The following is a 27,263-nucleotide window of genomic DNA, read 5'->3' on the forward strand; positions in this document are numbered from 1 at the left end:
ATTTTAGTTTTCAGTAATACTTCAGTTGAAGGGTGCTTTTAATTTCCTGGTGTTTTTTCCAACTTTATTGAGGTGTAATATACAATTAAAAATTGTATATATTTAAGGTGTATGAGACAATTTTATATATATGTGTGTATATATATAGTGACATGATATATATATATGTGTATGTGTGTGTGTGTGTGTGTGTGTGTGTGTAGGGACATGATTACCACAAACAAGTTAATTAACACATCCATCACTTCACATAGTTACCATTGTGTGTGTGTGCGTGCGTGTGTGTGTGTGTCTGTGTAGAATACTTAGACAGAAATGTGTGACAAGAGTGTAGGATGTTGTCTGTTACATCCAGGTGGTAGATTCATGGCTTTTTAAATTTTATTTATTTACCTTTTTTATTGAAATATAGTTGATTTACATAGATTCATGGGGTTTTGAATGTCAAATCCTTTCATTTATCAAATCGTTTCTTTTTTTTTAACATCTCTATTGGAGTATAATTGCTTTACAATGGTGTGTTAGTTTCTGCTTTATAACAAAGTGAATTTGCTTTTGAAGTTCTGTCTGGGATACCCAAACTCTTTTAAGGGAGTCCAAGGACACATTCCTGAGTTTTACGCCTTGAGATGGAAAATGGTGGTGGTTCAATGCTGCTTCCTCTCTAGAGACTTCCCAAGGCAGTTTTTATGATTACTTTATATCTTCCATTTTGCAGGCTTCTTGGCTTTTTTATTCCCTTTATGTGGCTACCGTCCAGTTTATACAACATCAGCCCTTTCTTCTGAGCACAGACTGGCCATCGTCTAGACCCATCACCCCTTCTTGCTTCTCCTCTGTATTTCCGGTCTGTTGCTCACCCCACTGTCAGCCAGCTTGAGGCAAACCCCACAACTACTTTGACATCTTTCCTACCCCAGCTCCACCTCTTAAAAAGGGAGCCTTTGGCCCCCTGACTGCATCACAATCTAATATTTAAAATATGTATACTTGAAAACTTCCCTAACAATTACCTTTGTAAGCACTGAGTTTCTTCACAGTGAGCTGTACAAGAATGCTGGCAGAGGGGACCTAGCACTCCACGTGGACTCTCTGAGGCTGATAATTAAGCTTCTTTGAGCCTCAGTTTCTTCATCTCAAATGGGGAATACACTAGGACCTTTCTCACAGATTCTCACAGAATCTCACTGGGATGCTTTATAAGATAAAAGATGTGAAAGTCTTTGTTTTCTGAGTAGTAAGATAAATTATATTTATTATGAAGGATTGTATTGATTGGTAATGAAGTGTGGGACATCACTTTAAAATAAGCAGACTGTTATGCTTAAGCAGGGTTGGCAGACTGCATGCAGTGGACCAGATCTAACCTGCCCCCTGTAGGAGTAAATAAAGCTTTATGGGAACATGGCCACACCCATTTGGTTACATATTGTGTATGGCTGCATTCATGCAGGCTACAGTGGCAGAGCTGTGTGGTTGTGGTGGAGATCTTACGTACCATGAAACCTAAAATAGTAACTATCTGGCCTTTTGTAAAAAGTTTGCTGATCTCTGCTTAAAAAAACTACCAAAAAAAGTGTAACTTTCTGGATATCTTTCTAAATTCTTACTGTCCACTCTTCAGTAAGTATATTAAATTATATAATAGGTTATGGAATTTGATCCATTTAACTGTTATGATTTTAATGAACAGTTAAAATGTTTCTATATAATACCTTGCATCTGCACACGTGTACTTTCATGTGTTCCTATACACACACACACATGCACACATACCCCTAGACACACGTCCAAGAATTTCCCTGTAAAAGTCAGGCAGTTTCTACACATTATCAATGTAAAAAGGGCTTAAACTACATTGTGATAGTTCAAGGACAAGATATAAGCACTAAATAAAACTTTAATCTTCAACCTCAAAATGACTTTCTACATAATAGTGTCTTAGTTGATGGAGGGAAAAAAATAAAATGGAAGCACTTTAATTTGCACTTAAGCAGATTATTTTTCTGGTATGATTATGAAAGTTAAAAGAATACATGCACCAAAGTGCGTCTTAATATCATAGTAAATGTTTTAGTTTAATTGCATTCTGGTCTGATGGACTCTGAGGGAGTCCATCAGACCAGAATGCCAGGACGGCATTCGCTGCTTAGTGAAAGAGACAATCTAATAGAGCCTAGATAGAAGGGGCCCTTTCAGACCTGATTCAGTCTGTAATTAAAAGAAAAATCTAAAAATCGTATCTCTAAATCACTCTACATTCCTTGAGAAACACAGAAAACGTGAAAATTCAAAGTCTTTAAAAGAACTATAGTTCTTGTTTTTAAATTGAAGTGTATCTTGTCATCAGCTAAAACTAAAGAAATGTATTAAACAATATTGTAATGAGACAGTGTAACCATCCTCTGCAAGACATATTTGACATCTTAATTTTCTTGCCTATTCTAATGTAGAAAGAATCAGCTCTTCGTTCATCATAGAGCTTTTACTAAACTTTACTATGTAAACTTACGATGAATGATTAAGACACACCAGACCAACTGGGAAGGCTCTAGTTTTCATTTTCAAGAACCATAAAAAGCTTTGACTTGCAGCTGTTAGAAGCAGGTTAAAATATTATCAGAATACCACCAACTTGCAGAGCACAGCTGATATATTACTGGTGACTGTAAAATTATAGCATTGTCCAATCCAGGAAGCAGATGGTCCTCTCCCTTGATTTGAGGAGCGCTGGTCGACTACAAATTTTACTTGCTGCTCTAGGCTTGGTTTTTACCATTAGCTTGTGAGTTATAGGTTTCTTAAAGTCGTTGCCAGGTGACAGATTGACCTGTTAACAAGTCACTTTCTCAAAAAAATTCATTAATGTATTTTAATCAGAGGACCAGTTGCAACTGAATAACATTTTAATAAGTACTAGTCTTGCTTTGAAGAAATCATTAAGTACTCTCACAAGCCAATTTACTGAAATAGCTTTTAAAAAACTTGAGAATTTAAAAAGAAACATGAAAATTTTTGGAGAACAAATAATTTCTTTTTAAATCGACTGAAGATATTAAGGCTCTTTGTGTTTTAGTCATTTTTTACTGTAATAGCACGTGCTTTTCTGTAATTTCTGTAAATGAGTAGCATGTATGTAATATACACAAAGAAAATATGGCATAAATCGGAGCACCTTTTATAGTAGGTGACTTACGTGGATGAGGCAAAGTACAGAGATATAGAGAGGGCACTGTATCGGGGGCAGGAACCCACCTGATACAGAGGCATCTGTGGCTTAGGAACCAATGAGTTGGACATCAGGATTTTATCTGTATAGCGTGGAGGTCGCACGAAGCAATCTCTACCCTATCTTTTACATCTAAAATATCAGAATTTTAACACTTTGTGATTTTAATGGACAGAGGATGTGTTTACATATATATGTATAATATATTATATATATGTATATTAGATTTTGTATTTGAGGAACATTTCCATTAAAGGCTTGAAATTTTAGGAAATTTAAGAAAATCTTTTATCTGAATACAAAGCTCTCGGAAAACAATCACCTATAAGGCATTTTGTTGAACAGGTTTTAAGAATTTGTTGAGTCTATTTTGTGAGTCCTAAACTGGAGTGATACCGCCTCTCCTTTCAAAGAGAGATAAAGGAGTCGAAGAATCAACTCCAGGGAGAGATTTTATTTTTAAGGTGAAAATATAGGTACTAAATAAAATTACCTTGATGCTAGTAGATCAGTATACTTGGTAAAGCTACTCGATACACTAATTCCATTTACTTAAATGAGACAGCCATTCTTTTTTCGAGCAGTACACTATCTTGGACCTATTAATGTTTCAGAACTTTCTTGCCTTAAGTTGGCAGGTGCCTATGTGCACCAGTTGCCTGTGTTGCAGGCTGATTAACTATTGCTTTTACACTTGTCACTTCTGCTTTGAACTGTCTACCACACCGGCCTTATTTCTGCAGGACGGAGCCCCATGGGCCTTCATGGCTCTTAATACAGCACAGTCACTCCTGAAACATGTTAATAGATTGTGACAAACACTAAGATAATACATGGCAATGTGGTTTCATGGGGTGCTTGTTGGCACAACAGTATTTAAGGTGATACTCATTGAATTCTTCAGTGGTGTTGGGCTCATTGCCCAGTCATATGTTAAAAAGAATAATGACATATATCAGGTGGTGTTTTCAGGCAGCCGTTAATGGCGGGCTAACTCCAAAAGTTGGGAAGAGGGCAGGATGTACAGTTTATTTTATCACCTGTCAGGTTTTTGGAATAGACTTTCTTTTTTCATTGTTTTCATTTCTTAGTCTGTACTAGATGCCCGTAGAATTACGAGGTTTTGTTTAAGTCAACTTTATCTTTACCATTCCCATAATTTAATTGATTTATGTATGTATTTATTTATTTGAGGATCAAGCTCTTTAATCCATTGATAACGCTGCCTCAACACATCAGGCGTGTCACTAAATTAGAAAAGAAAGAAAGGATTGAGAACATTTTTAGGACAGACGTGATAGGAAAGAGAACTTTATTCCTGCAATGGAATATTCCTTCAAGAATTTTGCTTAACTGTAACTGGATATATATACCTTTTTTTCTTTTTTTAATGTTGAACACTTTACTTTTAAAAAATTTTATACAATTTTTAAAGGTTACTTTCCATTTACAGTTGTTACAAAATAATGGTTATATTCCCTGTGTTGTACAATACATCCTTGAGCTTATCTTACACCCAATAGTCCGTACCTCCCACTCTGCACCCCTATCTTACTGCTCCCACCCTCCCCACTGGTAACCACTAGTTTGTTCTCTATATCTATGAGTCTGCTTCTTTTTTGCTTAACATTCCTTTTAAAATAAGTCCCAATTAACTCCTTGCATTCTGTTTAATTTTATTTATATTTTAGGAAAAAGGTTGTGAAAAACTTTGAAATGGATGAAAATGATTGCTGGGTGTCTTCACTGGAAAGCTAGGCAGTATCTAGGCATGTTTCCTCGGTTATCTGATTCTGTGGGGTCTTCTATCTTATTATCTTTGAGCTATTTTACAACTCTATATGCTATAGATAATTGATAACAATGCAAATTATTCTTGACAATAGACATACAAATTAATTTTGTCCCGAGGAAATACAATTGATTTTCAACTTCCAGCCCTACCCCGAACCCTCTTCCCAGAATAAGTCAGTTTTATATTTATTTGTAATTCATTTCAGCATTCTTTTTTGCTAGTATATGTGTGGTTCTTTGAATTAACTTTTGAACCAGTTATAACATCTTATTTACTGGTTCTCTCATTAATTAATTAGTTAAATATAATCCTCGATAAATGTTTATCTTATATTTGTAGAAATCATGATTAACCCCCTTTTAAAAGTTATCCTTTGATAATATTCTCTTTGGGGCAGAAATTTTAGATGTGTGTATCGCATATTTATTGTACTCTGGTGTTGCTAGATAAACGATGATAATCTGGCTTTCAGAAAGACCACGTTCCAGGGAGATGAGTGCTAAATCATCAAAAGAAAGTCTGTGGATGTAGGTAGTGTGGGTAATTCAGTTCTCACCTATTCCTTCCCTGTGTTCTTCAAAAAGGCTGAAATCTGGAGGCATTTCTTGGCTATCCAATTTGAATTAGCAGCTCTGAGGCAAACCTGTGCTTTGCCATGAAAAGAGGTGGAATTCAAAATATGAGTTAGCCTAGAAAGGGAGAAGCTGGCGGTTCACATCTGAATTGCTACTTGGAAGAACATTCCAGTGATTTCTTTTAGCATCAGGGCTGAAGGAAGAGAAAGGAACAAGGGGTTTGATGTTGAGAAAGTTATAGCTCTAATGCCGTCTATGGCTTTGGATCAAGAAGGAAAAGAAACAAATATATATGTGTATGTATAAAGTATCACTGCACACCAAATATAAGTTAGACACTTTCCTATAGGTTGTTCTATTATATCTTCCCTGCAAGGCTGTGATTGGGAGTATTGTATCATGCCTGATTTTACATGTCACACAGCTCCTAAGTTGGAGTACAAGGATTCAAACTCACGCCTCCATGATTTCAAAGACCAGAAGTCTTAATGTTGATTTGCTAAAGCGTTTCCATTTCCTGGGTATTTTTTTTTTTTGTTCTTTTTTGTTTCTTACAGGAATGAACTTATGAAAATTTTTCACTTTGTCTCATTTTGAATAACTTCTCAAAACCTATACCAGGATCCATGTGTCCCCAGAGACAAGTTGTACTTCAGGATTTGGGAGGGGGGCGGGTTCCTACCGAATTGAATCTGGAATAAGCCTGAGGCAACCTGGGCAAAAACTGTGAGAACTCAAGAACCCAAGAGAGTTGGAGAGAGATACTTCTGTTAGACTTGGGCAAAGAGAGAGGGGGTAGTCACAGTTGAGAAAGCACTTATGAGAGTACAAACCAATTTCATTTGAATTCTGGGCTCACTACAGAGGAGCTCTATGACCTTGGGCCTCACTCCCTTCAACTAGTAAAAATTAAAGATAAAAATATTCAACTCTTCAGGGCAAGGAGGGACTGAAATAACTCATGACAGCACTACTGGGTAACTTCAAGCTGCTTTTACTCTTGTCTCGGACCCAGAATCTCCACCCGCCCCCTTAACCACAAATCACCAGAAATAGGCATGTAATCAAGGGAAAAAATAGCATGCTTGCTAAGTGAAGGCAGTTTCAAGAAGGGGTGGGCCTTGGCAGTAAGTTGCTTCACCCCTACAGATGAGTAAATAGGTACAGTAAAACCTACCTTGTAGGTTTTGAGTGAGAGGAGCTTGCAGGGTATGAAGAAGACTGTGTATTATTTCCTTTGTTTATTGGATTATTGTTCATTATAATTATGGTCACTGTATTACTGTATTATTTCCTCAGTTCTGGTGTTAACCTCTCCCCCCAGGGCATAGCCTTGAACAAGCTGACTTTGGTCTACTCCTTAACATGGAGAATGAGATCCATGCTTGCTGGTCTTATACTTGTACACACTGTTTACTCAGGTCACTATAGTCATCCAAATACCATTCGTAATTTGAATCCAATATTATTCTTAGCTTTTGAGACACTCTTTTAAAGATTGAGACACTTTTACACCCAAAGGTTATCTTAGAGAAAGAGAAGCCATCATGCTTGAAGCTGGAAGAGAGAATGAGCTTGGCTACATGCAGACTTCTGTGAAATGGAGGCGGGCTGATGCCTTTATGACCTTCCAAGCACCAGAGTCTGGTGTCTTTAATTCTCTCTCACAGTGTGAAGTGTCACAGTATCTTTACTCAAACCAGCACCGGATGTGGGTGTGTTCCTCGCCATGTGGGTGTGTTCCTGCCATGTGCAATTTTAGTTACAATACTTCTGCAAGAGGTGGTAATTCAACAGAAGACTTTCTTCAGAGGAACTAGAAATGAGCAATTAAAGGTCATTTTTGTTGAAAATGGCCTAGACCCTTCTTAATAGTAAAATTCAGATCTGGTTGTTGGCTTGAATGAGAGCTGTGGTCTTCTCAGCAGAATTTGTTTAAGGATGACGCCTATGGAAGTTGCAAGCATGGCTAGAGTCCACCGTTCCTTGTACATACCATGTCTCTCTCCTATGGCAGGGCAATCATAAAAAGCAAAATCAATTTGGAGGGAGAAGAAAGGAGAATTTACTGTGAATCCCAAGAAGATGTGTGCTTCCAAACTTGTAAATTACAGCCATTTGCACAGCGAGGTGATGAAACAAATTCTTGCTCTACCATTTTCTCTCCACAGTGCATTGGGCAAAGTGTCAGGAACATGCTCCCCAAGAGGTAGCTAAAGATTCTTCTCACAAAATGTGCCATCAGAAACCCATTGTCTGAGAGCGTGTGTTGGAAAAGAAAATGAAACGGAGTGTCAGTGAAATAGAATAGCTTCTAGGAGATTGTCTGGGAAAACTGTCAGATGTTCTTCTAATAGGTTTGTACAGGTTCACTCACCTCTGACTCCCTGCCTTATTTCTGGGAATTTCTCCAGGAAATTGGAAGTATTATGCAGTGTAAAGGATTGGAATCTCCCGGGCACTTTAAATGAGAAACTGAACTACTTTTTCCTCTGTTCGGGAGGAATTCTTTTTCTCCACCAACCTCAAAGCACTCAGCAGAAAGACACCTGGGAGGATGGTTGAGCTGAAGGTCAATCAATGGGATTTTCGAACTAGAGTGCAAGGCTGATTTTCTGTAGAAAATTCCAAGGTGGTTAATTATTTGGAAGTAACAGCAGACACTCAAATACATGACTAAAAGAATGAGTGGATGAATGCACAGGTGTTGTGAATTGAGGAATGAAAAAAGAACCAGTGGTTTCAGCTCAGTGGTTCACACTCACACTTATGTATTTGCCTTAAATATCTTCTGTCTAGATAAAGAATATAAAAGTTTAGTCCAACTCTCTTCCAGGGCAGATATCTCTTCTAGAACATTCTAGTCTTGGCAGTTGGTAAGTAGTTACCAAGAGATATCCATCCATGAGTGAGAGCTTCCTGCAAAATGCAGACTTGTCCAGCATCCTGCACAACTTTTAAACATCCTATCAGATTCTCTGAAAAAAAAATTCTGTTTACAGTGAAATAAGCCCAGAACCTAAATCCATCTTACTAGAAACATGAAGTATTGTTGTGCAATATTAATATACTCTGAATTTTCTAGGAATATGACTATGATGTAAATCCAAGAGAAAATTGTGTTTGTTTCATTTGGAGTTTTTTATCAAGAACTGTTCATTTTTTCCAGAAAATCTTATCAGTGGGAGCTATGCCATTTGTAATACTTGATGTGCTTGCCTAATGTACCACTGTTAGTCTGTATCTATACTGTTGTGTTTGTAGTGATAGTACTTGTAGGTCAAATATCTGACTACTTCTTTTACCTCAAGTTTAGCCATGGCCCAAGATGACATACTTTCAAATTTTCTCCTTTAGATTCCGGTTGGGGTATTACATTCATTTAAAAATTATGTGTATGGACAGTTATACTACCAATAGATTTCTATAAAGGAATATAAATGGGAGTTCAAGTTAATTACTTAAAAATAGGAAGATTGGGGATTTCCCTGGTTGCGCAGTGGTTAAGAATCTGCCTGCCAGAGCAGGGGACACGGGTTCGATCTATGGTCCGGGAAGATCCCACATGCCGCGGAGCAACAAAGCCTGTGAGCCACGACTACTGAGCCTGCGCTCTAGAGTCTGCGAGCCACAACTAGTGAAGCCCACGCGCCTAGAGCCCGTGCTCCGCAACAAGAGAAGACACCGCAATGAGAAGCCCGGGCACCGCAACGAAGAGTAGCCCCCGCTCGCTGCAACTAGAGAAAACCTGCGCACAGTAACGAAGACCCAACACAGCCAAAAAAATAAATTTAAAAAAAAAAAGGAAGTTTGATTCAATCCACTTAAAAATCACTAGTACAGACTTGGCGTTTGTGACAGTTACTAGGGCCTTCACCAGCTTTGCTGCCTTCTCCTAGATATGCCATGATTCAACAATGATTCTCTTAAATTATTTTTTATGAGTGAACCTAATATTCTTGTTTTCTTTATTTTATTTGAAAAAAAATTTTTTAAACATCTTTATTGGAGTATAATTGCTTTACAGTGGTGTGTTACTTTCTGCTTTATAACAAAGTGAGTCAGCTATACATATACATATATCCCCATATCTCTTCCCTCTGGCGTCTGCCTCCCTCCCACCCTCCCTCTCCCACCCCTCTAGGTGGTCACAAAGCAACGAGCTGATCTCCCTGTGCTATGAGGCTGCTTCCCACTAGCTATCTATTTTACATTTGGTAGTGTATATATGTCCATGCCACTCTCTCACTTTGTCCCAGCTTACCCTTCCCCCTCCCCGTGTCCTCAAGTCCATTCTCTAGTAGGTCTGCGTCTTTATTCCCGTCCTGCCCCTAGGTTCTTCATGACCATTTTTTTTTTTTTTTTTTTTTAGATTCCATATATATGTGTTAGCATACAGTATTTGTTTTTCTCTTTCTGACTTACTTCACTCTGTATGACAGTCTCTAGGTCCATCCACCTCACTACAAATAACTCAATTTCCTTTCTTTTTATGGCTGAGTAATATTCCATTGTATATATGTGCCACATCTTCTTTATCCACACAATGTTCATTGCAGCTCTATTTATAATAGCTAGGACATGAAAGCAACCTAAGTGTCCTAATATTCTTGTATTCTACTTAGTGCAAAGTCCATTACTTACATTACTGAGTCAATTTTAATTTTATTTATTTGCTGAACCAAAATATATTGGGTGCCATTATGGGTCTGGTACTGAGCTAGGCAGTAGAGGTGCAGCTGATGAAGAAAACATAGTCCTGTCCCTCAAGCAGGCTGTGCTCCTGAGAAGGACATGGATGGACAGACTGGTCATTGCAATGCAGTGTAATGCAGGGCCATATGCACATGTGATGGGACAGCAGGAAGTGGAGTGACACTTCACCTATACTCAAGAGTCAGGGAAGGCTCAGAATAAGTGGTGTTTAAGCTGAGACTTGGTGGATGAGAAGGGATGGAGGGCAGAAGAAGAGGTGCAGAAGAGAAGCTCATAGCTTTCCATCTAGAGAGAATAGCATTGCCAAGGTCCAGAGTATAATTGAGCATGATAATTTTGTGCTCCCAATATTTGTGTTTGGCACAGGACTTAAGGAGGAGGGTGGCAAGAGATGAATGGAAATTAGGCTTCTCCATAAATAACTGCAACTCAGATGCATTGGAATGAACACTATAATAAATGCATAGACCAAAAAGTAATGCAGTTATGTGGGACATGTTAGATTAACCTCAATTAAGGTGAACGGTGTATATTTCTTGGAGGAGAAATTATTTAAATTCAGGGGATTTTTCAAGAATTAAGAGTGTGAACCCCCCAAAATTATTACCCAAAGAACTATGAAGAAGTCCTGGGAAGTAACGCAGTAACCCAGATCAAAGAACTTATGCATATATATATTGTTATTATCTAATAAATTGGGCTAAGTTGGACTTTTATCTTCCACGTGTACTCAATGGTCTACACATATGCTTATGTATATTTTCTCTTCTCCTAATACAGCAATATTTAATATAGGAAGTCTAACGACAGAGTATGTAACTTAATGACAAATAACCATGAGGGGATGCATAGACATAGATGAAAGTTACATTTTGAAGCAATATCTGCCCTCCAAAGATTAATCATCCCACTCTAGCCTTTTCGTCAAAACTAGGGCCTGATTCGATCCCATTTTCCACAAGTGTCTTACTCTGCAGGAGCCAATCTGATAAATAAAGTATTTCCTTAGATTAAATGATATTGATTTAATCAATTTAATCAGTTATTTTGCATATTTGGATTTTAAGTGCTGGGTAAAAGCAGCACTACACGTGGTTTTCATGTCCATTGTAGGATATAAGAAACTATCAATTCTGCCTCCTTTGAGGCCAGTCTGAGAAATATATTCCCAAAAAAGAGACTATGAAGAAGAAAAGGCTGTGATTATTCCTAGTGTCCCTTTCGTACTGAGTTTTTATTCCTATTGAGATCTGTTTTAAGTTAAAAATAAGGTACTTCTTTAAAACAGTATGTAAAGGCATTTTTAAATTGTCTAAGCGGTATGTTCTTTAAAGTTCAATTTGGTCTTTCATTTCTCCTTTAAATATATAGGGATATGTGCTTTAATTTCAGGAGAGTTTTTGTTCCTTTCTCTTCTGAGGTTCTATACTCCTTTTGGTTTAAAACCATGGCTGGGCTTTAATCACACAAATTTTTGAACGATAATGCTTGACTATACCGCTGTCATCTGGATGACAGGTTGGAAGCCCCAGGTTGGAAAGGATGATGGAATTTATTATAGCATCTGAAGTGTATCATTTTAAAATCTAGGTCCCCATACACAAATTTTAGAAAGAGACCTCTTGCCCTTTATTAATTGCAAAAGTGACGCCAGGGGAAAAGGACTATCTCCTTTTTGTAGGCCTCCCATCACTCACCTGTGAAATAGAGGCTGAGTGAAATTTACCTATGGGCATCCATCTTAAATGATTAGTGGGAGTTAAAGTAATTATTATAAATTATAATAATTTACAGCTCTATGAGTTGTAAAAGGTTATATATTACGGAGTTTCATTGTCATAAAGGCAAACACTTAAAGAAATATACACTTATAGACTGTACCATAGATCTTCCAACATTTCTAGTCACTTTGCCTTTTACTACTTTACTCTGTATGATCAGTGTTGCAGCCATGGTTTTTACAGATGCCTACTAAAATTGCAGTATTTTATGGGAAAGAAAAATAATTTTTCATACAGGCTTACATGAAGTTCAATTTGATTAGGTTCTTAATCACTCTCACCTAGCCTCAGCCCCTTTACTAAATTGGTCTGCACTAGTTTACAGCCATTGGGCTTTGAACAGTAAATCCTAAGTTCTCAAGTAAGCTGTCATATAATTTATAAAGAATGCTGATCTGCTGTTATCAGGGTCAAAAACAAGCCCTTTGTAGATTGGTTTATTGTATATCACCACAGGATCACCAAATTCAATTGTAAAAATTGCTAACTTTGAGTGAGCAAACACAGGTGTGGGATTACAGTTGCAATAAACTTGAAATTCATCATCATCTCTGGGTGAATTTGTAGGCGGCAATTGGCTTGATTTATGCATATGGGTTACAGAACAAGAGAGACGTAAGTCAGCATCTCTGGTCAGTTGACACGCAGACGGTCACTGGGAACTGGTGACTGGTGAGCTGGAACTGGAACTGGAACTGGTGCCTGGATTTGGCAAGCAGTGTCGAAACAGTGTAACTAGATGTTTACCGAGCATGCCCGTAATGATGCCATTCAGGCTGTAGAATTGTAGAGGTCTTTGAACATCTGAATATGAAGTTTTTTGGCAATTCCTAAGACAACATGGCAAATGAATTGTGAGCAGGCATGAGATTGGCAACATATTTATCAGTGCTACTTAAAACCCCGTGTTCTAGATTAGCAATTATGTGTCTCTCTTATGCGTCCCAAGACAATGTGTCTATGAAACACAAGTGGAAAATAAGCCTGTATAAAATTCTTTAGGAAGAATGGTAAAGATGTCTTAGACATCTCTAAGAATACTTCTAGGGAGGACATCTTGATATTACTGAAGAAGAAAACATGCATAATATCAGTTCAACCTATCTAAAGAAGCATTGGCTATTTATAGTTTCACGAGTATGCATTAGTAAGTGGGCTCTTTGCCCTCTTTATTATTGCTTCAACACAGTATTGAACTTTGGCTTCCAAACTTATTGCCTACAATGTACTATAAGAAATAACATTGTTAATTACAACCCAGTGCATACATACGATACACAACGGTAGCAAAACCTTCACAAGAAACACTTACCCTTAATTCATATGATGAGCTCTGAAATACTCTATTCTGTTTCAAACATGAATGCTTGCGGACATGTGCTAAATGATTTCAGGTCCTGCGGCTTGAAAGATATGCAAGCCAGGGTGAAGTGAGAGAAACAGGTGAAACCTTTACTTGGATGTTCCTGCTTGCTATTGAAACATGAAAGATAGGCAGTACCACTACTGCTTGCCTAGAGATTAAGTAGGCAAAGTTACAATTAAAGAGCTTCTGTAATTAACGCTGTGCTTGTAAGAGTCCTTAGCGTCTGGGAGGTGACTGAATGGTGAGAATTATGTGCTTTTCTACAATAGATCTTATGCTTATCTGTAAGGTAGTCTTAATACATAGATATATCTTTCCTTGCTGGACTCCAAGCTTCTTAAGTAGTCTCTTCTTATCCCTTAGCACCAAGCATAGTACTTAACCTGTTGCTTGTATGTTATAAATGGTAATTGAATAAGTGAATGTATGGATGAATGATCGAAGAGAACAAAAGAGTCAGATGCACTCATCATTTATTACAGAACTTTCCATGCACCAAAAGCTATGCTAGGACAGTGAGTACTACAAAGGTAAATAAGACAGGCTCATAATGACTGGTTTGGGGTATAATAGCAGTGGGTATGAGCAAAATGGCTGTGGGATAATGAACCTTAGGTCTTTCATAACAGTAGCGTAGAGGAACAGCTTCCTTCTCAACTCTGTCCCCGTGTCCTGGAATAGCAGCCACAGTCTGGGAATGAAAATTGCAAAATGTGGGTCAATCACTTTGGTTTACCTTTCTGTGACATTAACCCTGCTTGTGACGCATGGTGACTTTTCCTTTAAGCACACCTATTAGCCATGGTCCCCACTCTCCAACGTTCCTGAAATAACTACTCTATTTCACTCCTTTTCGCCTCTCTGGGGAATTCTTTACTGTACGTTAGTAGCTGGAAATGGCTGGGAAGAACCAATTTTCTTCTGAGGCAAATAGGTATTTGGCCCATAGATCTCAGTGTGGGTTGTGGAAATGGCAGATTCCACTGGTCTAGGGTCATTTTAATTGAATTTGAGGACTTAACTAATTGAAAGAAAAAGCCAACCAACAACATACGGTACTTGAACTTCATGTCACGGTGCACCTGAACTGGCACATTCTAGCCAGTGAGAACTCACTTAAATTTGCAGGAATTTTGGGAACCTATTATTAAGCACAGTCATTATTTAAAAACCACATTGTATAAATTTACAGTTAAATTAATTATTAAGAATAGGGTAATAAATTCTCAAAATTTATCACTTTCTAATCATTTTATTATTCGTTACACTCTTGAGGTCTTCGTATCTGTATGGAGGAAGTGTTATGTGATGGTGTGTTGCTGCACACCTGTTCCCAACTTGAAATTCAGTAACATCATTTTGGTAACTAGAAATGAGAGTATTTATACCTTGGAAATTGGCAAACTATAAATCGGGGCTCCCCTTCAAAACCTAGAGCTGGTTGTTAAACATTTGCCAACATAGCACTGACTCCATCTCCAATATCTCAGATACTGGGATTGATGGGCACTGAGAAGGGAAAAACAAAGAATGAACAATGGTTCTACACTTTAGTAAACAGATAATCATAGCCAATCGTAGTAAGTGCCATTGTAGATGTTTTAGGAGATAGTAGAGCCAGTACACAGGTTTCCATACGTTCTCTGTTCATGGAGTTCTTAGTCTTAGTGTCTGTATCACTCATGGTTTTTCAGAGAAACAGAACCAAGAGTATATATCTATCTATCTATATATAGAGAGATATATACACACACACACATGCTATACCACCTACATATTTATATGTGTACAGTGTGTGTATATATATATATATATATATATATACACACACACACACACATACTGTGTAACCTACATATATATGTATGTATGTGTGTGTGTGTGTGTGTGTGTGTGTGTGTATACACAGAGAGAGAGAGAGAGAGAGAGAGAGAGAGAAAGAGAGGTTTATTTTTAGGAACTGGCTCAAGAGATGTGATTGGGGGGCCGGCAGTTCTGAAATCTGTAGGGCAGGCAGGCAGTCTGAAAACTCAAAGCTGATGTTGCAGTCTTAAGGCAGAATTTCTTTTTCTCAGGGAAACCTCAGTTTTTGCTCACGATGGCTTTCAATCGATTGCATGAGTCCCGCCCTCATCCAATTACAGAGGGTAATCTCCTTTACTTAAAAATCACACATCTTAACCACATCTACAAAATACCTTCACAGCAACACCTAGATTAATGTTTCATTAAATTACTGGGTACCATAGCCTAGCCACATGGACACAAAACTGTAATTTTTCTATCATGCTCCTAGACTAGAGGAAATACTATTTTACTTCTTGTTAAATTCAAACAACTCAGTATTTATATCCTGAAGAACTTAGTAGCCATTTGAAAATGTAATACACATAGAATGTAAGAAAAAGATAGGTGTACATCACAACGAAAGGGGAGATGAGGGCGTGGGGTTTCTGATACCTTGACTTGGCTCTTTGGTTATCTTGTTCTCAGACACCTACAGATTATAACTGAAGTTTTCCGTACTTAGATAAATTTCAGTTTGATTTTGAAATACAGAAATAGTGAAATCAAGATTTCTTTACTGGACTTCACTCTCGGAGAACTATCTTGAAACTAAAAATTAACTTTTTGGATGTTGATGAGATTTTATTATCATTTAACTGCTTCCTATATGAGCATTTTATATTGAACATACAACCTGGTGAATGTAATACTCAGAGGAGTAGGAAAGGAAAGGTCCCCTTGGGGGACTGCTGAGTTTATCAGAATGGCTATTTATCAGAAGGTGAATCTGTTGGGAAAGCACGCTCATTAATTCCACTATCCATCTTTCCCCAGTTCATTTTCAATACACCTCTGGGGTGGGTACTGCCTTTTGATCATTTCTCACTCCAATGTTTTTCTGATTATATTAATACTTAAAACAATTTTTAAATTAATTTCCATTGGAGTATAGTCGCTTTACAATGTTGTGTTAGTTTCTGCTGTACAGCAAAGTGAATCAGCTATACATATACATATATCCCCTCTTTTTTGGGTTTCCTTCCCGTTTAGGTCACCACAGAGCCCTGAGTTGGGTTCCCTGTGCTGTACAGTAGGTTCTCATTAGTTATCTATTTTATACATAGTATCAATAGTGTATATATGTCAATCCCCATCTCCCAATTCATCCCACCCCCTTTCCCCCTTGGTATCCATATGTTTGTTCTCTACCCCATCTTCACCCCCAAGACCATCAGCTTTTCTGAAATAACAGAAGCAAGGAAATGGGAAAGACCAAAATCATTGGCAGAAGATCTATGGAGGTGGGATCTATACCATCTAGAGCAGAATGTTTGAAATCGTTTCTCTGCAATTCTTGGAACAGATTTAAACAATTAACTCATGGGTGCCACTCAAAGGATTTATTTTTACAAAATGCAGAGTGAAAATTTTATAACTAAAAGCATTAGTATTTAAAGTCTTTATCAGCAAGTTGACAACATCAAGGATGACTCTATTATAGGTTATTTGAGTGATAAGATCCACTGAAGTATACTGAACATGAATTGAATTTCTTAGAACTTGTGTAAAAGTTTGAAGATTTTTCATCATGGTACTGAACAACTTTGTTAAAGAAAAGCAGCCCTTCACGAAATGGAAGGATCGTTTATAATAACGCTTCACAACGAAAAATGTTGAAGAAACGCTTATTTGGAGGTTTGGGGAATTTGAACTTAAAGAATGAACTAGAACATACATTTGAAAAATGTTGCTTTCCTAAGGTCTGCCACTTCTTATTAGCTCATATAGGAACTTTATGACACCAAAAACCGTCCAGAACTATTAACTCCAATTTAAATTTTCTTAGCTATCAGAAACTGTAGCTGTAAGTTCACTTATTCTGGGTTATTTTACTTCCCTAAACCTGTTTCCTTGGATTCTTTGCTCCAGTCAACTTCCCAGGCACTAGATGAACAAAATAATTGGTTATTTGAGGTGACATATCAAATGATGAGGAGACTCTAGCTTGGTACCAGACACAGCTAATTGACTGTGGGGATTTTAATAGTTCAAGGATGAGAGAACTTTGGCATAGAATGTATGCTCTGAAGAGGGCCAAGTCTAACACAAATATTGCACTCTAATCAAATGGTATTTGGAGGTTCAGACATTGAAGTGCTCTGTGTTGTGAGATCTTGCCATCTTCTTTGTACTTTTTAAAGTGTTTTGATTTCCTACCTACCTTCTAGGAAGTGCCAGGGTAGTAATTTCCCTCCACACTCCCAAACACTATAAAAGCCAAGAGTTTGTCTATAGTCTGTGAAATGTGACTCATTCGGGGTACTTCATTTTTGTTGTTTGTTTATTTGGAATGTGCATTCTGAGGTCCCTGCGTGTCACCTCCGAGGGCAGAGAGTCTCCTGCAGGCGACCCACAGAAGCTGACTTCTGTGGTTAATGAGGTCCTCCTGTCTCCTGCTGTCTCCCACCGTGCCACTCACCAAGTCTATTCCTGGCAGCTTTCAGACCCTGGGCCATCCCTGGAGGGAGCTCGATCTGGCAGAAATCACATCTCTGCTGTCACCTCAGCATCTTGGAGTGAAAACAAACACCTGGGCAGGCATTTGGGGAAAGACGTTGTAAAGAGTGACACATAGTTGAAAGGAGCATGTAGGAGGAACGGCCCCATCTCTTCTGTCTTGGAAAACAGATCACAATTTATGGGCTGACTGTATGTCCCCGAACCTTTGCTCACTCTCTAACTTCCTGGTGGAACTCCTTTCTTCCACATTTTCGATTTCTTTTGTTTATTTTAGAGCTAATGAAGATTTCTATAAAAACACAGGGACTCGGGAATTCACTGGCATGAACTTCAGGTGCCCTAAGAAAGCAGGCACCTGTGTAAGCTGATTTCCTGACCTTGTGTCTCATCTTGCGGGATGTGAACCTATCATCATGATTTGCACATAGATTTTTCAATACATGTTTGATATGTCAGGGTACAGTCATCATAGTTTCAATCCCACATTTTCTGCCTGGAACCAGCTATTTAGTATCTTTATTATTAGTGATCTTGGAGGCGCCTGGTGGTACTCCAGTTGAGCTAAATATTGTATCTAGTTATGTAATAGATAACATCTAGAGAACCTAAGGGGATTTGAGAAAGGAGTGTGGGTTGGAAACTCTCAAAGGACAACACATTTTTCTCCCTCCTAAATTACAGCTTTGGAAGAATCCCATTATTAATACAAATACTCTTAAGTGTCAGGAAGTATTTAAACTGAGAAAAGTTTCATATTCTTGTTCTTTGGAGAAATTGGAACAGGAAGGGTGAGAGGTAATTCTTTATACAGCCAAGTAGCTGTCGTGTCTTATTTCAGAAAGTCAATATTTCAGGTGTTACAGACCCTGTGGTCTCTGTCTAACTATTCTTCTGTTCTAACCCTAAAGCAGCCATAGACAAGGCATGAATGAGTAGGTGGGACTGTTTTCCAATAAAACTTTATTTATGGACAATTAAATCAGAATTTCATAAAACTTCACATAGCACAAAATATCATTCTTTTGATTTTTTAGAACCATTTTGCTCACAGGTCCTACAAAAACAGATGGTAGGCTGGATTTGGCCCAGAGGCTATGGTTTGCATACCCCTGTTCTAGGGCCAAAACTAAAATAAATAAATGAACCTACTCACAACAAATTGTCCAGTTGTCCTAAGTCTTTCTGGCCATTCAAAGTCATCAGGTTGTTTTGGCAGTTAGCAGTGGCCTCAAATTAGGGGGAGAGAGGAGCTGTTGAAGAGTTTAATTCCTCCACAACCTTCTTACCTAGTGATGTGTTAGGAAAGAAGCAAGGCTCAGTCTTAATGGACCACAGGTTTCATGGGTGCTGGTCCTGTGTGTTTGGGGACATCGTCGTGGTCTTTTCCTAGGAACTCTAACAAGAACTTTGCACAAAAGAGTTACTCTTCCTATAGCATGATTCTTCAACATTCTGGTGATCTCCCCATCTGTTCACTTTCTCTCTCCATTTTTTTATCTCTGTCTCTCTATGTCTTTCATTATCTCTCTGCCAGGGACCCGTACAGAGGAGGAGACATGAGTTGACTTCTTAAGGACACTTTAGTTCAATTAAAAAAATCTAACACTGCTTTGAATTAATAAGGCAGCCTCTTACATATATTTCCATGACTATATATACACACACACAATAAATAAATTTGGTTTAAATTTGTCCCACTAAGAAGTATCCTTCTCTTTTTATTTATCACTTGACATAAAATACTGATTTTCTTGGAGTGATTAGAGATTATAAGACCTCCAATCCAATCTAATTTCATGAATGTAATTCCACAGGGTTTCTTCCACAAATATCCTAAATACAACTATTTCCCTCACGTCATAAAATGTTTGTTTTCTTTTGGTCAGCTTTTCACCAGAAGTCCCATGCATTTTGTTGTAAACTCAGTTGTAATGATTCAGAAGTAGAATGCAGTCCTGATGTACTAAATCTTGAGAAATGGACATTTCATTTGTGCATAATATAGTAGGAAATGGAGTAGGGGGAAATAGGAAACAGAGTAGGGGGATTTAAGAAAATGGTTTATAACAGGTCAGAGAAAGGAACATTCTGTAAAGTTGTTAATATTAAATATCCATTTAATCTGGAAAAAGAGTGTTGTTCTTATCAGTTAGCCTTGGTATTTTATAAAAAGAAAATTAGTGATTTGTGGACCATTTGCTTTTGATAAAGCCATACTTATTCCTTCCCAGTGTTTTCAACTCTAGAACTACTTTTCTCAATGGGATGTATCAGAATCACGTGTGGGAAAATTTCAAAATTCACATTGTTCTATCCCATCTCTTTTTGGTATGGTCAATACCTTCAAATAGAAACTCATCAGGAACACACCTGTAGTTGAACAAGTTGAGTTACCACTCGATGCAGCAACTGAGGATACACCATGGAGAGCCACAGGGTTTCTCAGTAAGAGGGACTTAACAGAATCTTCTGTAGGATTTGGATTTGGGTGGGTGATGTTGGGAAGGGTTCCAAGAAGCAGGGCTTCACCCTACAATGGAGGCTGTCAGAAAGCAGAGGTAATTCTATAAGAAGGTATCTCAATAAATGTGACCAGCAAGGAGGGAGACTAGGGTGAAGATCAATCTGTAAAAGGTAAAGAAGTCCAGAGGCTCATTTTGCCTGAGAGAGAAGGTGTTCAGTACTTTTGGGATGGCACAATCACCTTGTTTCTGTCTGTGCTGGGACAATTTTCTTTTATTAATTAATTAATTTATTATTTATTTTTGGTTGCGTTGGGTCTTCCTGGCTGTGCACAGGCTTTCTCCAGTTGCGGCGAGCGGGGGCTGCTCCTTGCGGTGCGCGGGCTTCCCACTGCGGTGGCCTCTCTTGCTGTGAAGCACAGGCTCTAGGTGCATGGGCTTCAGTAGTTGTGGCACGTGGGCTCAGCAGCTGTGGCTCGCGGGCTCTGGAGCGCAGGCTCAGTAGTTGTGGCGCACGGGTTTAGTTGCTTCGCGGCATGTGGGATCCTCCTGGACCAGGGCTCGAACCCGTGTCCCCTGCATTGGCAGGCGGGTTCCTAATCACTGCGCCACCAGGGAAGTCCTTGAGACAAAATTTTGACGTGGCCTTGCTTTGTCTCATTTCATCCTGGTCTCAGGGTAATCTTGTCTAAGGTGGGTGTTCTGTGAGATTGTTTAGGTGTAATAGTTACAGTGACCTGGCTGTGGGTACCGGGCAGGTTGGCTTCTGAATGTTAAGGGCAGCTTGTTTTTTCTTTCTGAATATCTACCCCCTGCCCTCCTTTCTGTCACCACTATGGTGGCTATTACCTTCTAATGACATATTTCCAAGTTTTTATTACAAAATATTTTAAATGTATAGAAGAGTAATGATAGTAATATAATAAACACTGTGTAAATATCAAGCAACTTATGAAATAAAAGATTATAGATACAAGTATTTGAGCATTTCTCTAAAATCCTAATTCCTCCTGGGAGGAAACTGGTATCTTGAATTTGATGTTTATCATTCTCAAGTACCATGCATTTTCCTTTCCTTTAGAAAAAAAATATACCTAAGATATTTTATGGTCTCCTTCCCTTCCAGGAATTATATAAGATCTAACTTTAATACAGACCCGTGATCCTTTTTTATTCTGGGGTTGTTTTAAGTAGGCACTAAAACATCCAACTGCATGAGACAGACACCCTATACTTCAAACAGGGTCATGGGGACATAATTTTATATAAGTACTGTTAAACATTATAAATGAATTGTAATCATCGCATCAAGTACTCGTTCATTTGGTTTTTCCATGCCCTACAGTGATTTTAATCACAGGGACAATTTGTTGGTTTTATTTAGCAAGATGTTGGGTGGATTTTCCTTCTTCCTTCTGCTGGCTCTGTTAAACATTTTTGACACTGACGGAGCTGAATCAATTGGAAATTCACATTTTATGCAATAACAGACCATTTTAATTTCATGAAGCAAGGGCTTGGCTTCCACTTGCAAATAGCACCGAAGAAAGCAATATTGTCAAAAGAAGTGGCCCAGTATATCGAGAGATAAATCTATTGAATTAAATCCAAGACTTTCATTACCTTTTGCTTTACATTTCCATACAACATAAGCATTAATTAAACCCATCAGTGCCTTCCTCCTTGCAGGAGAACATTTTCTCTCTGACAAGAAATGTTAACCGAGGGAACATGTGGCACAGGAGGCCAGCCATTAAAATCACGCTTGCTTTCACCAGGAGGAAAGCTGATGCATTTTGACGGACAGACGGGCAGAAACAGAACACAGCGAATGATTGCCATCTTTTCTTGGCCCTGCTGTCTAACAGACTATGGTGATGGGGCTGAATGTCTCTTGCCTCACTTGAGGTTTCCAAAGATAAGCACATTTATAACTGTATAGCATCTCTTGTCACCCGGCGTTACTTGGTGCATTTCAAATGAAAGCAGGAAAATCGTCGTGGTCTTCTGGGGTCTTTAATGTACCTTCACTTACATGACAGGGGCTGGAACTAAATGTCAGGTGTCTTAGTCCCTTTGGGCTGCTACAACAGAAATACCATAAACCGGGTAGCTTATAAACAGCAAACATTTACTTCTCACAGTTCTGGAGGCTGGGAAGTTTAAGATCATGTCACTGGTAGATTCAGTGTCTGGGGAGGGTCTGCTCCCTGTTTCACAGACCCCATCTTTTGGCTGTGTCCCTAAGTGGCAGAAGGGACAAACTAGCTCTCTGGGGTCTCTTCTGGAAGGGCACCAATCCCATTCATGATCTAATCACCACCCAAAGGCCCCATCTCCTAATACCATCACCTTGGGGGTTAGGATTTGACATATGAATTTCGGGGGGTCATAGACATTCAAACCATGGGGTGGGTTCAACTTCAGTCTGGAGTATTTGGAAGGTTAGATACCCTGAGGCCCAGATAAAAGTTCATGGGGAGGGCTGGGGGGCTGGTGGAACAAGGACCCCAGGATTTGAGGGAAATGTCAGAGAAGCAAACTCCCTGAACCCTTTATCATTCCATGCTGACGTTTACGTACTCCTTGCAGGGGAACACTTAAGAATCTGTCCTCAGGAGTACACGTGCTGCACCACGGAAATGGAAGACAAGCTAAGCCAGCAAAGCAAACTGGAGTTTGAAAACCTGGTGGAGGAGACGAGTCACTTTGTGCGCACCACTTTCGTGTCCAGGCACAAGAAATTTGACGGTAGGTGACAGTTTTTATTTCTCGTTGTTCTGGGTGCGCTTTTCGATGCGAGATTCTTGATATTATATGAAAAACATTTTTTTTAGGTGGAAGCTTTTCTCTCCTTCTTAAACATTTATAACTGTGTCTATTTTTAGAAAAGGCATGAGCGCTCTTGACAATTTTTATGTCTTGGAAAAAACCTGAGTTAACAAAGAGCTGTTTGGCATTTGTGGTTCGCCTGTGAGATTTATTCTGAATGATTTGGCTTACGTTTTCATTATTAGAGTGATTCTAAGTCAGGTTTTGTCACACCATAGCTTGTCTTCAGTTTCCATCTAGGGATTTGCTTTGAAGTCATTAAATGTCATTTAAAATTATTTGAAATAGAACATCACTTTTAAGAGGATAGGCTTGTTTTAAAGTGCCCAGTGACAGACTCCTTTATTTTAGAGTTTTCCATTCCTATAGTATAACTACATTTTATATTGTAGTTGCAATGCATCCAGCAGAAGGTTTAGACCCTTCATTTATTTCTTGATAATAAGCAGTTGACTTCATTTCTGTATTCTGTTTGTTAAATAAACATTTTGTATTAGAAAGCACAAAGAGCGAAAGTAATTATTACTAGGTTTTCAGCATTGAATTTTCCCGTCAGAGACTCAGAAAGATATTCAAAAGCAATCTGACTTTTATCAACTGAATGAATAATAAAAACGATAAAGATAATATTCTTAGGTGGTGAAAGTTGTCAATGCTCTGTGAAATGAATGCACCTTACTATGGCTCATTGTAAACCAGACTTGCAAATTGTAGGGACCCTTTGCGCCTTTGGTCTTAGGAAGTTGCCCAAGGGCAACAGAACCTCCATTCATTTCCTCCAGCCTTTCCAATCAATGCACAACAAAGCCAGTTCAGAAAAACCTTGCCAAAGTTCGTCTTTTTTTCCTACTCTCTGTAGTAGGCAAAATGTTCTGTTTCATTGCTGCTTTAAACTGGCCACACCAATTTCTTTAAATCAGTCCTTCAGGTTCTAAAAGGCAGGTCCACCTGGTGGTGTTTCAGTACTCAAGATAACGTGAATTTTCCGTGGAAGTAAAGGGACTTATATTTTTGCAAGTATGTTTCAGCATCTTCACATTCTTCCTCTGCCTCTCGCTCTGTGTTCAACTGTATATGTGGATGTATATGAAAATAACTTTATTTAGAAGTGATGCTGCAAATGTTGTTCCCTTGAATGCAACTAGGAGTACTTGGGAGTTGGCCTTGATTGACAGATTACAAATCCAGTGACATTCAGGAGCCCCTGAAGGGGCTCTGTGTTTGAGGAGCTATAATGTATCGGTTCAAACTGAGGCAAATTGAAAGGTCTTATCCTTTGTTACAAAAAGCAGGTGAGGGTGATCTGCTGCTTCTGACTTCTACCTACGTCTTTAGAAAACAACTCTTAGGGCTTTTATAAAGCTGTGCTCCAAAATTAAGTAGGAATAATTCCAGAGCAGTATTCACAGTACATAATATATATTCCTTTAAATAAAAATATTAGACTTAAGGTAGATTTATGGGGAGTTGATTTTGTATTTTTTAATGAGTAAAGCTATTCAACAAGACTGAGCCAGGTACTTCCTGTATTCTCTTATCAATGACTTTCAATATTTTTGAATTTATAATTGGTAACCCCAGATCTCATTACTCTTACCAAAGAAACCACTCTCTCTTTGTGTGTGTGTGTGTGTGTGTCTCTCTCTCTCTCTCTCTGTCTTTCTCTCTCTGTACAGGTACGTTTTAAATTATTCTAATGTACTTACGGGTATTATGTCAATTGGTTTGACAGGACATTGATTTTGCTAAGATTCAATCTGACGTAGAGGGTGATGAATTCTTTAACAACAGTGCATTTCATTGTAGTTGCATTAGGCTGGGATGGGAGAGAAGTTAAGATTTTTTTCAAGGAAGCTTTCAGCTAGACTTTTTTAAAAAAATCTAAATGTGATCCTGGTGAGCTCAGCTTCTGAAGAGCTATCTTTAAAAAATTATAAAAATATATAAATTAAAAAGTAACCATTATAATTTCTGATCTTTCATTAGGCAATTTTATGAAGGTCAGCCATGCAATTGTATGATTTATCTTCTTATCCCACAAAGGTGATCCTGCAAAGTCACCTTTCAGGAACGCTGGTGCATTCATGTGGGCAGTTTTCCATTTGTTCCCTTACCTTTCTTTAACCACTTCCTCGTGGCATTTATTGATGACTATCAGTTGGCGTGCAGAGGAGCCCTGTCTGGGATCAGCTGTGGAATGTTACCCTCTTGAGTTTTATTTTCCCAGATGAGACCAATGGTGCTTTGAGAGACTTTCGGTTTATTTTTAGTAGCTTCCTATTCTGTGGGTCATTTTGCATTATTGCTGGGTTCTCTTGATCCAATGTGTTCATTTTGCATTTCTGCCTCTGGTCCCACTTTCTTAGAGATCTTGATTTCTTATCTGGATTTTACAGGTCTTTGTTGGCTATGTGTTCTTTATTATATGAAAGACGACTGTATCATATGAGAAAGTGACCACTTTCCTTCCTATTTTCAATAAGTACAGCAACTATTTAAACTGCACCTAATATATGTGATTCAGTCCATACTCTATTCAGAGAGGCTAGATTCAATCACTGTTAATCATTAGTCTACAGTCCTGGCATTCCTTATTATACTAGAAATGTTTTGATTCCATTTAGCTTGTCATTTTGTGGCAGAGGTGACTTTTAAAATTTGAAATTCAAAAACATGTAACAGAGCATAACATTATATTTATTGTCATATTCTTTCCCATTTTCTATTAATATCTTTGGTAATATTTAGAAGATACTGTATAAATTTATAAATATTCATTGCATGGTCAGAAGCTAAACCTGAATGAATATGAATTTTCGCCAGCTTTCTTAAATGGCCCAGCTTTGCTCTATACCTCCATTAGCCGAAATGTGCGGCTGAGAGGCAATAAATAGAAAAAAAGGGTAGCTGAGAGGCAGTGAATTGAAAAACTATATAATATCAATTGCAGAAATTTCCACTCTTTGGCAGAGAATTTCCTTATAACTGAGTAGCTTTTTTTCTTTTTCAACATAGAGTTGAAATATGATGAATATATATAAAATAAAAGTTTATGTTCTTGGCACTGGTACTTTTCCAAGTGTCTTACAAGGTTTTTATTTGTTTGTTTGTTCTCCCTTTTCTGGCCAAATCTCCACCTCTGGCTGCCGTTACACATCCCTGCAAGCCCCTCACCTGTTGGCCAGGGCCTGGCCACCGCAAATGTTCCCTCAGAAGACACAGGGATGCTCTCAATTTGCTCTGTAGCCAAGCCCAGGTTTTCTAACACACCCAGTGGTTAAAATTGTGGATGAAGACCCAGCCAGGTACACCTGGAAGAATGATCACAACTCTATTGCCTTACTTCTTGCCTTTCTCACCTCTGCCAAGTACCCCAGACAGCCAGAAGTACATAAACAAATAAACGAATCATATAAAAATACAGAAAAAGTGGCGTCTTTGTGTATCCACTCATTTTCCTAGCATTTTTGTGTTTAGTAACTGTCCGACCTGTCCTATGGGTATTTGTATCTAAATCCTAATGGCTGTCATGCTTCTAAGGGGCTAATTTGTTAGGATCCTAGGAAAATGGAGAAGAATCCAATACTCTGATAATATTAATGGTAATAATAGGCAACATCTGGCCATGTTCCTTGCCCATTACAGATGTTAACCTATTTACCAGAAGTGAATTGCAGGGCAAAGCCACACAGACACTCAATGGCACAGTCAGCATCTCGTCCCAGGCTGAGCACTCCTGGATCCTTGCTCTTAGCCGTAACTACCCCATAATCTCTCTCGTGCTTTCCAGCCCCCAAATGTGCTGAGATTTCACCATCAGCCACATCTTTTCCTCTATCTCCCGCTGCTGGTTCTGTCCCAGTAATTGTGGGGAGAAGGTGGAAATGTCTTACAGAGCAAAGTGGAAAGAGATTTTTTTTTTTTTTTTTAATCCTTAAAAAAAGAAAATTACCCATCTAAACATAGTCCAGCCCTCAAGG

General features: G+C 38.4%; 1 protein-coding gene across 1 annotated transcript in view; it reads left to right on the forward strand.

The window, feature by feature from the left end:
- Nucleotides 1-27,263, forward strand: part of GPC6 (glypican 6) — a 1,070,003-nt gene that overhangs the window by 254,153 nt on the left and 788,587 nt on the right. Inside the window, exon 2 of the mRNA XM_059902833.1 lies at nucleotides 23,044-23,202. Within this exon, the coding sequence (XP_059758816.1) occupies nucleotides 23,044-23,202 (159 nt within the window). The remainder of the gene's footprint in view (nucleotides 1-23,043; nucleotides 23,203-27,263) is intronic.

Source organism: Balaenoptera ricei, chromosome 18, assembly GCF_028023285.1.
Source record: "Balaenoptera ricei isolate mBalRic1 chromosome 18, mBalRic1.hap2, whole genome shotgun sequence".
In the NCBI taxonomy this organism is placed as follows: Eukaryota; Metazoa; Chordata; class Mammalia; order Artiodactyla; family Balaenopteridae; genus Balaenoptera; species Balaenoptera ricei.